Raw genomic sequence first — 12,907 nt, 5'->3', positions numbered from 1 at the left:
ATGCTATAACAAAACAAACCCAGAACACCTCAACCACGTGCCAGCATCGGTTCCTCATTTCCTGTCTAAATCCTGAGAGCTGTTAGCTTTTGCATACATTAGGAAACACTGCAGCCAGCATACTGCCCACTAAAGAGGAGCAAGTAGGGGCTGTAGTTCCTCAAAAATAATACAGTGACTCTCCCTTAAATCAGGTAAGTATGAAGCTATTCCTAGTGAAGGATAAGTAAGAAGCTAATGATGCTTATTAATAGCCCTTAAAGCTATCAGTTCATCTGAGTTAAATGCAGCAGTAATAATCCCTTTACGACCTTCCTCATTTTTACTGGGGAAATGGACAAAGTTTTATGAAATACTGCTGTTAACCTCAGATTTCAACTATTCTAAATATTGAAGATTACATTAACCTGAATCAGAATCTACCAGGCTCTGTTATGTATACATATCACTGAGGACCTGGACCAGAAATGGTAGGCAGCAGCTCTTCCTCTTAACACTTCTTCAAATTCAATAGGATTTTTGCCACAGACTTCCACAGACATTGAATGTACATGTTAATCTGCCATGAGGCATGCCTAGATACTATAGATCACCCAATTTGAGAAACTGGATTATAATGATAAAGGTGGTAAGGATTTCTTGCTGTTTCTTCACTGTTAGTCACATATCACTAGTCCAGAAAACTTGCTCTTGTAACAAGGAAATGCTTAATAAAACCAAGCCTTAATCTGAAATACATAAGCTACATCTTGACCAGAAACATGGAAGAGAAGAAATAGTAAGAGACATGTACTGTTCAGACTGAGAATTTTCCCTCTGCACCTCTACTACAAATGTGGATAATTATAATCACAAAACAGAACAGAACATAAAGCATGTTCTGGGGAATAGGAAAAACACTGATTTTTCAGAGACTGGTGGAAGTTCTCTCTCTAGGCACATTGGTCCTTCAGTTTCTGCTGCTGTGTTCTTGAGCCTTTCCTCCAAAGGACTTATTACAATGCAGGATGTAGGCACAGACAAGCCAAAGGTCTAGTTTGAAATGGCAAGAATGAAAGCCATACAAAATCTCATCTGCTAGATGACACTCTATTCACCTTGGCTTTTGCCAGAGCTTGTTAATAAAGGGGAGAAATGTACATGAGTCTGCTCAACCTACAAAATGCACACCTGGCAATGCACTTGGTCTAAGAAGTTTGGTATTACAAAGCAAACCTACATATTTATCTTTGAAGTAGCACTATTGGTTTTGATTGTGGTTTGTGGTTTGTTTGATTTTGTTCAGATTGGCAAGTGGCTTTGTACAACTCAAAACATTTTAAGACTCCAGTGTACACATTTGTTTGAGTTGCTTATTGTTCCTGCACAGAAAAGGTAAGGAATTTACTATTTGGGTCTTGATTGCACCCAAGAATTGACAGGGACTCTGACTATAAAGTAGCCTTGAATGTCCTAACTGATGGAAAATGAAAATTTTACCGGATTGGTCAAAGTCAGCACATTAATAACTTGACTGCTGTCCAGCTCATTTGTTAGATCCAGAATTAAAGGTTAATACCAGAAGCAATGCAGTTTACAAGAGCGGGGAAGAGCGTACAAGAGCCGGGCTGTGGCTCATGTGCACAGGAGCAGCCACAGTGTCAGTACAGCTGTGCATCAAGAACAGCAGCCAGTTCACCCTGAGCTTCAGCTGTTCCAGCTGTAGTTTTGCCAGAATGCAGGACACTTGACACAGAATGAATATGCTGATGGAGACAGGAAGGATAAGACTTGGGAAACATGAAATGTTTCCAGGTTAGCCTAATCTACTGCTTGTATGGTCCCACTTCCCCTTCAACACTGCACATATTTAAACAAGTATTCTGCTCTGTTTCTAACATCCTAAGGCATGAAAATATAACAGCAACCTGGCGAGGGGAACAATAATCAGCATTTGAACTAGTTATCATGAAGGAAACACAGGGGAGATTTGTTAACACTGAAGTTGCTCTGTTGGAAATGAAAAACGTGGTTAGAAGGAGAGTTGGAATTCCCACTTCTAGGCTCACTGCATTGTTAGACATACCACAAGTTGTTTTGATCTGCCTCCAAATCTCCATTACCCAGGGCAGGGTAGTAAATTTGTAGCACTGACCTGCATTTGGCAAAGGAGCTTTTTCATCCTCTCAGCACATACCATTTCTATATAGGAGGGTACCAAAGAGAAGAAACAGAAAATCCCTCTTATCTAGAGAGCTGCCCAGACAGTGACTACGTGTAACAGGTGGGAAGTGAGAGATATCAGCAGACTCCTGAGACAAGGTGCTTCACGGATTTAGAGCACCTCCTCTGTGAAGATAACTTCCTGCCTAGGCCTGGCAACCAAAAGCAGCAGTGTGCCAGCCTCATTAATTACTGGTTTAGGAATCTGAAAGGCTAGAATCCTTTTAAGATGTTACTAAAGAGAAGATTCAAAAAATATCCCCCAATGGGACAATTTATTTCTACTAACTCACTGGTGACTTCGGTAGGTGCAATCTGGAGAGCCGACAGGTGAGACAGGTAGTTAGGGAAAACGATATCAACACATCAGAAACAACTGTTTTACCCTACTCAAAGTTAGTCTTAGTAAATTCCTTTCTGTAACATAATAGTGTCTTTTTAGTCCCTTACATGTAAACTATGCCCTATCTCTAATCAGCATCACTCTAGATCTCCTCAGAATTAACCACTGCTGAGCAGTCCACAAAGCAAGCCCTGAAGTTCTACCATAAAGTGAATGTCTTCTTGAGATCTAATTTTATGTCAGGGCAAAGCTAAAAAAACACAAAGAGGTTTCTGTGGAACCAACAGATAATATAAGATTCAGTGCAGTACAGTTGTACACTAAAGCACAATGCACGTTGAGGTCTTTGGCCTGACCAGAGACACAGTTCAGGGATAAATAAGGTTGACATGTGAAGACTAGACACAGCATGCTATAAAAACTGTTAAGTAGCATATTAATTGGATTCTATTTGACTTATAATCAGATACATACTTCAGATATTTTTGCATTCTGGTCCTCATTAGCACCACAACAAGACCTCAAAAGGATTCCATTCACACACGTGCTACCAAATTAAGAATACAGATCATATTCCATAGAACAGCACACTACGTACACACATGGGTGTATATATCCTTCCTTGTGATACTGCAGTCACTATGAAACACAACACAGCTACTACATGCTACCAAGAGCAAAGCAAAACAGGATATATGGCTACATATAGGTGTTCAAACCCCACACAATTTTTCTTTAAATACTCTTGTAACAGGCTCCATGACAATGGTACTAGAGCCATCATCCAAATTCCTATCTGCCTTAAATTTTTATGCAAAGTAGAAGGTTGTAGCTTGCATTTTACACAAGTTACTCAACAACAACCTCTAGGACTTTGCAGCCAGCTGCTTTTAAAATAGCACACATGAGAATAAAGAGATAATTTGGTAGCATTCATCCTCACTAAAAACAGGAGTCGTGCAAGGAGTTGGGGCTTTAGAACAGAATCAGGTCTGATTTGATAAACCCTATTGTTTTATACTTAGATAACTTCCTGTGGAAAAATCAAGCATATCTGGCAGTACCTGTTCCTCCTTTTCTTTGGTCTTGCTCCTGGAGACTCTGGAAGAGGTAACATCCTGAGCTGGAATGACAGAGATTTGATGCAGTGGCATGTTCATCACACCGCCTTGTTTGGTCCTAATATTTACAGGAAGAAGGCTTGAAGGCAGTGCTCATTCCGTGCCATTGTCAGGCCTTGCAACTAAAAAATAAAAATATTAGATGATGTTAAAGTAGTTTGAAATGCAATTATTTCTAAACCAAAGCTAAGTAATTCACTGGATCAAGACGCATCTCTTATTTTCTCTCTGCATTCTAAACAGGAGAGAGTTTGGTGCACTGAGTGTGGAAAGACACAGAAGTTTTCAAGAACTTTAACTAGACAGGTCAGAGCACAATTTATGCAAAACGAATAAATAAATTATCAATCAGTTCTGAAAGTGTTCTGAGAGCAGAGCTAGAGGGCAGGGATCATGCTTGAGTCTGCTTGGATAGGGAGAAGGAGGAAGAGCAGCTCTCCCAGCTAAGCAGTGGGAGCCTGATACCTGAAGATGCAAAGAACAAAGGTCGTGAAGGTAGTTTCCTAAACTGCCAGTCCCATCATACTGGATCAAACTGCCTCAAGAATCGTCCTGAATCACACTGAATGCTGTAGTTTTGGCTAAAACCAGGAAATATCCTGCATTTAGCTCTTGTCATTTACGTACCAGCTGGCAATAGAAAGACATGTCACGTGAGCTGTTCCTTTCTTAAAGGCTATTAGAGATTAATATAAACAAAATCCCTCACTAGGGATTGTGAATTCACTGAACTACGCACACTTCATCCTTCTCTTACTAATACAACAGGGAAGCATCACACATAAGAAAGATAGTGATAGACATAAATTAGCCAAAATTGGCAACGCTAATCTGAAAGGCAGGCATAATTAACTGTATTTTTTATTAGATTAGTGAAGTTACCTTAAATAAGAAGCTTTTTAAAACACGTAGGATCATGGAGTGTTTATTTGGAACATAACTTGCCGCAAATGAGACACAACTGTGTTTAAAGAAAGGATTACAGGGGAATTAACACAGCAGGGACCATATTAAACAGGGCAACTGAATGATGCACTGTTCTTCTGTTTTCCATAACATACCAACTTTTTGGTTGGTTAGTTTTGAATCTGTGAAAGCAGAAAACAGAGACGAGATAGATGCCCTATATATTATATTGCTTAACAATTTGGAAGTAGTGTAGCTTAGCACTCAGTGCATACCCTAAACTTATGTTGCCCACATTTTTTATTGAATATTTAATTGGAAGTTTTAAAGAGAGGCCAAGCTTTCTAGGTTTTTGATTCTGCAAAAGACACTGGTCTGGTTCTATTTCCATTAGACTCCATAGGAGCTGTGTAAAATGAAAACAGGATCAAATATTTTGACTGCTTTTGATGAAACAACAGAAAAAAAATTAGATATTCCAAGCACTTTATACAGAGAATGATAGTTCACTATCCTCTTTGCACTATGGGGGAATGAGTTATCACAGGTCATAGAGCAAGTCATGAGCAAAACCAGAAATGCGTGCAATGCCTGCTGCATCCCAATCACACACTGCATTTGCTGGATGATGCTCAGCCAAATTCAAACGCTTTACTGACACGTGGTCAGGATTTATATTCTATAGAGGCCAAGACAGTACCTCATAAAGCGTGCATGAAAGCTCTGAAGGTAATGCCTCCGTAACTTTCAGGTATCACTTATTTTAAAAATAAAATATATCAGTATGCATAAGCAAGCAACAACAAGGACACTTCCTTACTGGAGGACAAAGGGAAACATGGGAGTTACCAGCATTATTGAATCTCAGCATAAAAAAACCCCACAGAACCTCCTCAGGTCCTCCACACACCTGCTTAGTTACATCCTCTAAAGCAGCCAAACCAGAGAGGATATAAACGTGGGCTGAGATGGGAATATCAAACCACAATAAACAAGGCAGGAAGGGAAGGTATTTTCCCAAGAAAACATAGGGAAATGAAATCCAGAGAACGTTAAGCTTCAATGAAAATATGCCAGCTAATATGTTCTGTGCTATTGCCAGCAATAACTGAGCTCTGTGTCCCCCCTCAAAAAGGGTTCTGGCCTTGCAGGCAAGGACATGTTGCCATGACTGTAAAGAGAACAAGGAAATTATTAGAAAACACAGTTTACCCCCTCTGATGATGGCAAACAAGTAAAACCAGTTTTTCTGCAGGTACTTCGAGGACAGCATGTGTTAGAATTCTTTGAAAGAGCTCAAGCAGCAGATATAATCCAACTGGATATTCAAAGATGATGTGAAAAAGCCCTCCTCTGGTAAAGAAGTCTGGTAGATGTTCTAATAAAGCCTGCCTTTGTTCAAGGGTGGCTTAGAGAAAGCTGTAAACTAAACCCAGATGCCCCACTGTAGCATCCCCAATCTGCAAGGTCCCTAATAATGCACGCACTGTATCAACCTAAAGCACGTTAACTCCACAGCACTAATTAAAGGATAAAGTTACGTGAATGAACAGACCATCTGCAGCACCAAGTACAAACAGACAAGGATGCCAGGAAAGCAATGCCACTCAACACAAAGCAAGTTGTGACAAGCTCCACAGGACATATTCCACAGCTAAATTAATTCCACATGCTACCTGATTCAGAGGTGAGGAGGTGGGCAGCTGCCAATTGGGATCCAAATTTCAATCACTCAAACTGGGAGCCTGCCAAAAATGAAGAAATGCTAAGGCAAGGGGACTGCTCCTACTCCTACTGTAGTAATGAGACTTTCTCATTACTACAGCACCTGCATCCAACAGCACAGTACACTTGCCCCCAGGAGGTGGCAAAGGGCTCAGCTTTCTCCTTCATTGTGTTTTATTTGGTTCATAAACCACACATGTAAGGGAAGTCCCATGACCACTGCTGTAGATGATGTTCTATTCACAAAGGAAAGACTTTTCAGATTCTTTTCGCCTGGAAAGCTGAAGCAATCATAGGGTGCCAGGAAAGGGATAAAGAGGGTACATACACCTACTAGGTCCCATAGGCAGGGCAGTCATCTGCCTGCAAAGGGATCTTATTCTCCTCCTGTCCCCATAGTTGTTAACATATCATTCACTGGGGTAAAATACTTAAAGAAAACCTCTCTTAGGAATTTGGGAATTCAGCAAATTATAATAAAGGTTAAGCCTTTTTTCATAGCTGGACTCTGTAGAGATTTCTTTACTCATGCTGCCAACAGCCAATAAGCCACAATTCAAATGACTGCTCTTGTCCAGAGAGACTTCCTGCAAAACTGGCTGCGGCACACAGGAATGCCAAGAGAGAGGACAGCTTGAAGCTCAACTGTTCCCCCTATCTATAGCCACACTGGTTCCAGCCAAAAATGGATTCCAGCCATACTGCCATTGCAGAGAGCCTTCACAAACGAATACGACTCCGAAAGACAAAAAAGGTCAAAATCCTGGCCACAGAGCCCAGAGGAGATCTTAGCCTAGTGAAGCTAAGATTTCACCCATCCAGGTAGTCCAGTTTTGCTTTCTGCAGGGCAGACAAAGAGTAACTAAAAATGCCACCTGGAACCACATCAGCTGGGTCTTCATTACATTGCCAGAACCACGAAGCTGCAGCAAGAACAGTCGGATTCAGAGGAAATGAGACAGTCTCTGAAGGCAGTTGAGCACCACAAAAGGAAGGAAAAGCATGCACATGACTGGGGCCTGGTGGCTGTGGCCTTCCCCTGTGCAGTGTATCTGACAGCAACATAAGCAGAAAATTAGATTCTTCTGGGTTATCAGCATTAAGTACATGATGTTAAGGAAACTTCCCAATCTGACCATTCACTAGACTCTCTGGCAGTCACACTCCCAATGCCAGAGACTTTCACTGCTGGGACTGAAGCCCCTTCATAGCAAGCGGCCCCAATGACCCAATAGGAGCTGCACTTGACTCCCCACTCACACAGTCAGACCAGGTTTCCTTACTGGCTCAACCTCAGGTTTCCCATGGCAGAATTTCAGATGTCTTGTTCCACAAAGCAATTTATTCATAGTGCAGTAACACAGAAACAGCCCATGATGCTTCCAAGGAGTACCCTTAATAAAGGACCCCCTGGGCTTTTACACCCTCACAGTCTACCCACATGCAAGTGTCACTCTTCCTCCTGAGTCCTCCACCCCTGCTGTGTCTCCAAGTGTCCATTCACCTGGTTGGTGCCACCCATCTTTGTGCCCTTTGTTATCCAAAAGGTTGGCAGTTTGTGGCCTCTTGTCAGGATCCCACCCAGAGCTCAATCTGCAGCTTGCAAAGGGAGCTACCTGTACCAGATGTATTCCTCAACCATGAGAAGGGACAACAAAAGGTAACCTCACTGTAAGAGAAGTACGTGGGAAACCACTTGAAATCCCATTTCCATCATCTACCCCATCAGGATCTGTTTCCTAAGTGACAAGAAGAACATAAATAAGACATCAGGTGAACCGAACGGTCCGTAAATTGTTGGACTGTTACACTGAGAAGTGTCACTGGAAGAACCCAGGTGGAAGTTCTCCCTCATCTGCCACCTACTGCAGTTTCTTTGCCCATTACACATTCAAAAATAAAGGCTAAACTGCTCTTTGCCAAAGATTCCCAGCTAGACTGACGCAAGTAAGCACAAATCATGATCTTCTGTCTACGGCTTCATATCTACCAGAATCTAAAAGCATACAGTATGAACAGCAGATTAGGTCATTTACACTTAGGAAGTCCACCATACTCCCTTGCTACATGGCATATGCTGGAGAACTTCAGCAGAAGCTCTGGAGCTGTAGTGGCACTTGGCTGCTGACGTACACAGGCCTTACCAAAAGAAATGCATACTAAGGATGCATGAAGGTGTGTACATATGCTTTGTATTACTCACAGAAGGGTAAAAAATATAGCACTCAAATAGGTCAGTTGTTTTCCTATTTAAAGTACAACAGATATTCTGGATTATAAAAGAATCTGTCTTTATGCATGTGAAAGATGTTCCCTGGAAACTGTGGCAGAAGGAAGATGGTAGTCACTAACAGAAGGGAATTGGAAGGAATTCCACCTATCAGTTGTTCTGGTCTGCCCCAAAGTTTCTCCCATTTTTCTTCAACTAATCTAGTCCCCAGTAACGACAGTGAGCTGCATCACGTAGGTCATTGGTCTGATAATCTATTGCAGGGTGGGCAGATCAAAAATAAAACAACAGATCGCTGATGTCCAGATAATCCAGACACTGAAGTACCATTCATGGCTGTGACAATCCTGCAATGGACTAGATCAGCCTGAAGACTTCAGGGGACCTTCCAGACGCAGGATGAAAAGTGCTGTTCCGAGTCTTTGTGGATCACTGCTGTGCAATCCAGCCTTCTGAAACTTCCCCTCTGTACAGCACAAAACCAGATCCAAAAAGGAATGGAAACCCTCTGAAGAAACCTCTGACTGCTGCTAGATGGTGTAACATCTTCATCAGCTGGCTTACTTTTTCCTAGTAAGACTTGAAATAATTACTATTTGGAATAAACAGATTTGGAATCTGTTTTTCTGTTGGAGGTCTAGATGTGAAATCTCAAAGCCTCATTAAAAAGAAAATCCTTTGGGTTTGGGTTTTTATTGCTGTTGTTCTGAAGGTAACAGTTCACTGACTTTGGCAAATTCCTATGTGCATCTTAACTTTCCCCAGCTACTCTGACATTTCAGATGGATATAGCTTATGTCTTCTTTCTGTACACTACATTTTCCATATTTGCAAATATTTCCAATCCTATTAGCTTGTGTTGGCTCCAGTTTGAAGCTTTTATTATTTCATTTTGAGCTTGTTCGGACTCTTCCCCTACTAATGTAGCTTACATAACCCTCTTCTAGAGATGACAGATGTGCATTTTCAAAAAGAGGATCCTGCATCTGCGTTTCATTTTGGTTTACTGTGGCTTAATCAGTACTTTGTTAACAGCATTATTTAAGAGATGTTATCAAGCCTCATGCACTTCACATGCATTTGTTAACTTGACAAACAAATGTAATTAAGAAAGCCTAAGGGAGAGGAACTAACACTTCCTTCTCTGCAGTACCTTTCACATTTCACTTCTAATGTTGTACTAACCCTGAAAAGAAACCTTTTATTCAGACCAGGCAGATATAATTCTGGATTATTACTATTTACAGCTATGCATCTGCCCATATGTCTTGCACTGTTTACTAGCTCAGCTGTAACTTCTCCCTTTATTATCTCAGTTCCTCCTTTCCTCCACCTGCTAGTGTCCTAAAAATAATCAGCGTCAAGCCTTAAAAACATTTTTCTTCTAATATCTTTGTTTTAAATCATGTTATTGAGTAGTTGAAATCAAAAGAAAGGCTAAGTAAGTGGACAAGAGATTCTTCTGCAAATTACCTGCGTTCCATTTGAAAGCTTCTCAATATACAGGAATATACAGGTGTAGACTATGCACAACACATAGAAAACCAGAAGCATCAGCCAGCTCTAGCTGACTCCTCTCAAAATGAGAATATGATTACTTCTACAAATATAATACAACTAGACAAGCAAGCTGTTAAACTACATCATCAATAAATAATGGTCCTAGAGCTCTTAGCATCCCCTTTCCTTGATTTCAATGGAAGCTAGGGAGGATCTGCATCTCTAAAAAACAGGTTCCTTAAAAACTGACCCCTTCAAATCAAATGAGCTGATAAATGCAATTATGAACTAGCTTAGCATTCACGAAAATAAATGTCACTTCCCTCTGTTTCAACAACACAATAATACAGTATTTACAGTCCCCTGAGAAACAAAGAAATTACTTCTGTCTGCTTCTGCTATTAATAGCAACTTACCTGCATCAAAAGCATCAATGATCATTTCTAATGTCCCGTGGAAAGAACAAAGCACCAGATGTTTCACACACACCTGGCCAGTAAGCTCCTGCTACAGAGACAAAAATTCTTTAGCTACATCAGTGGTCTGCTGGGTAAAACACATTTTTAAGTAACTCCCCTTGTATAATTGTTGATGAACAGTTCATAATAACATTAGCATTAATCTCTGGGACAGTCTCTACAACAAGCAAAAAGAAAGAGAGGTAAAGCAGGAGTTTCACCCTCTGCATTGGGAAGCCCTAACGGTGGAGGCCTGGGAGAAGTCAACAGCCAGGGTTTGGTGTTTTCTCAGCCAGCAAGTTGCTCTACCTGCTCCACTGAATTCCCAAACCCATTTGCATAAGGGGGTGCCATTTGTTCTTTTGAGTTGATAAACACCATTTCACCTCACCCCTTCACATTAAACACATCTTCCTGTCCCAACGTGCTTCCAAACTGAGCAGGTGTGTGAATCACAGTGCAAGCTGTGAGTCTTTACAGCTTTGCTGCAAGCAGGATGTAATATCACAGCATGTTTGGGACTTGCCTTATCACTCTTAGTCATGATCCTATCAGCTCCCCAGAATGAGTAGAGACTGGCTTCCCGAGAAATTAATGCCCCTCTCCAGAAGAGGCATTCTTCCCTCCAACTTGGCACCAAAGCCATCCCGCAAAGCAAAAATTAGGTTGTCTTAATCACACAATTTCAAACTTTTCTTAAAGACATGGATGAAGACTTGTTTCTTCATAATACTCATTGTCAGAGAACAGACCACAGTACCATGCCAATTGCTACAGTTTCTGAGAAGAGCTGTCTTTCCTCCTTCGTTGGCTGTCCAAAAGCAATGCACAGCAGTAACCTACATGGATTCCATCACAGTGATGCAATGGTGAGCACATCTTTTCCTTACTAACCCAGAGAAACAGTCTGAGAGAGTAGTGGTGAAGTTTCATACAACCCAAAACTCTTAAACTAACAGAAAAGAAACAAGGTCATATTATTGTGAACACAGGTTTGGGAACGGCCCCCTAAGATTCTTGCAGCTGGTCGACTGCAATTGCAGATCACTGTACAATCAACAAAAAAGGGTCCATAGTACACTACTGGATACAAAAAACACTCCCCTCACCCCTAGTCATGGGCAAAAGTCAAACCCCACAAAACTGTGACATGCCAGGGAAAGACAGCAAGTGATGTCAAGGAAAAGGTAAAACCCCAGACCTCCAGAATAACAGCAAATCTACTGGAAAAATGCACACATGATCATTACAATTTGGCAAAGGGCTCCATATAACAATTGATGTTTTTTACAAGAAAATGTTAAGTGAAGATTATAATCAAATGGAAAAAGAGACATATTAATACATGTATAGACCAGAAAGAGAAATTTGCACCAACATATATTTGCAGGCAAATTTCTAGTCTAGTATACAAGTCTACATGATATAATGTAACACCTATGGATAATTTATGATCACTTCCCATTCTCCGTTATAATCCTTTCAGGGCTCACAAAACTCTAAATCAGTTCTGAAATCCAATGAAAAATGGGTCTGTATTTTTATCTTCAAAATTAATAAGGGCTATTAAAAATGCATAAATTTACATTGAAGACAATGAAAGCCTGGGTTTCTCAAACACTGTAAATATTTACAATGCAAGATAGTAATGAAACAGAACAATCTCACCATTGTTCAGTGAGGACATTGCTCACATTCTGTATTGTACAGAAATAACAATCATGCATTTTTAGGAAAATTCTGTGCTTTATCACTTATTTTCCATTACATTAGAGGCTAACAGTTTTAAAAGCCATTTACGAACAACAGGTGCCTAAGCAACATTCTTCGCTATTGTTGAAGTGCTACCAGGCAAAACATTCCTCTTAAGGCAGAGTAAAAAGAATACACTATTGACTAAATGGTTCTGTGTTTTGAAGAAATATGAAATCATTCCTCCTCTGTCTTTGGGTGGAGAAATAAGAAATAAGAAATTTCCAAAGCAGAGCACATAAGAATGTATTTCTTTTGCATGATTTACAAGTTAAATGTCAGATATCTCTTTATTTACAGGTTTAAGTTACAACATGTCTTAGCTGTGGAAGTCTTAGTAAAAATCTAGGTTTCTTTTCTGGATCTTTATGAAAAACCTTTAAACTCTGAGGAAATAGCTACAAACCACATTCTTTAGGACTTGCATGATGCAACTGGAGAGCTTAAAACCAGTGTCTTCAAAAGTTCAAATGTAGAGTAAAAAGAGCAATGCACCAAACATCCTGTAGATGATTCTTCCACTAATCTGTATTACATCAGTGAGTTTCTTTTCAACTATAATTTCCCACATTTTAAGGTAACCTGAATTTATGATGCAAAACTCACTACCAGAAGTCATTTGCTATCACCCAAATTTAAAACTTTGAAATACATTTTAAATACAGGGGAA

The 12,907-nt window shown here is 40.4% G+C and overlaps 1 protein-coding gene across 4 annotated transcripts in view; it reads right to left on the bottom strand.

Annotated features, from left to right (window-relative positions):
* Positions 1-12,907, bottom strand: part of MARCH8 (membrane associated ring-CH-type finger 8) — a 96,803-nt gene that overhangs the window by 70,694 nt on the left and 13,202 nt on the right. For all 4 annotated transcript variants that reach the window (XM_017803855.1, XM_017803852.1, XM_017803853.1 and 1 more), the window contains exon 2: positions 3,610-3,788. In XM_017803855.1, the coding sequence (XP_017659344.1) occupies positions 3,610-3,705 (96 nt within the window). In that variant the 5' untranslated portion in view covers positions 3,706-3,788. The remainder of the gene's footprint in view (positions 1-3,609; positions 3,789-12,907) is intronic.

This window comes from Lepidothrix coronata, unplaced genomic scaffold (genome assembly GCF_001604755.1).
Source record: "Lepidothrix coronata isolate B3197 unplaced genomic scaffold, Lepidothrix_coronata-1.0 Scaffold8, whole genome shotgun sequence".
NCBI classification, from domain to species: Eukaryota; Metazoa; Chordata; class Aves; order Passeriformes; family Pipridae; genus Lepidothrix; species Lepidothrix coronata.
The sequence above is the reverse complement of the archived record's forward strand: the minus strand, read 5'-3'. Positions and strand labels throughout refer to the sequence as shown.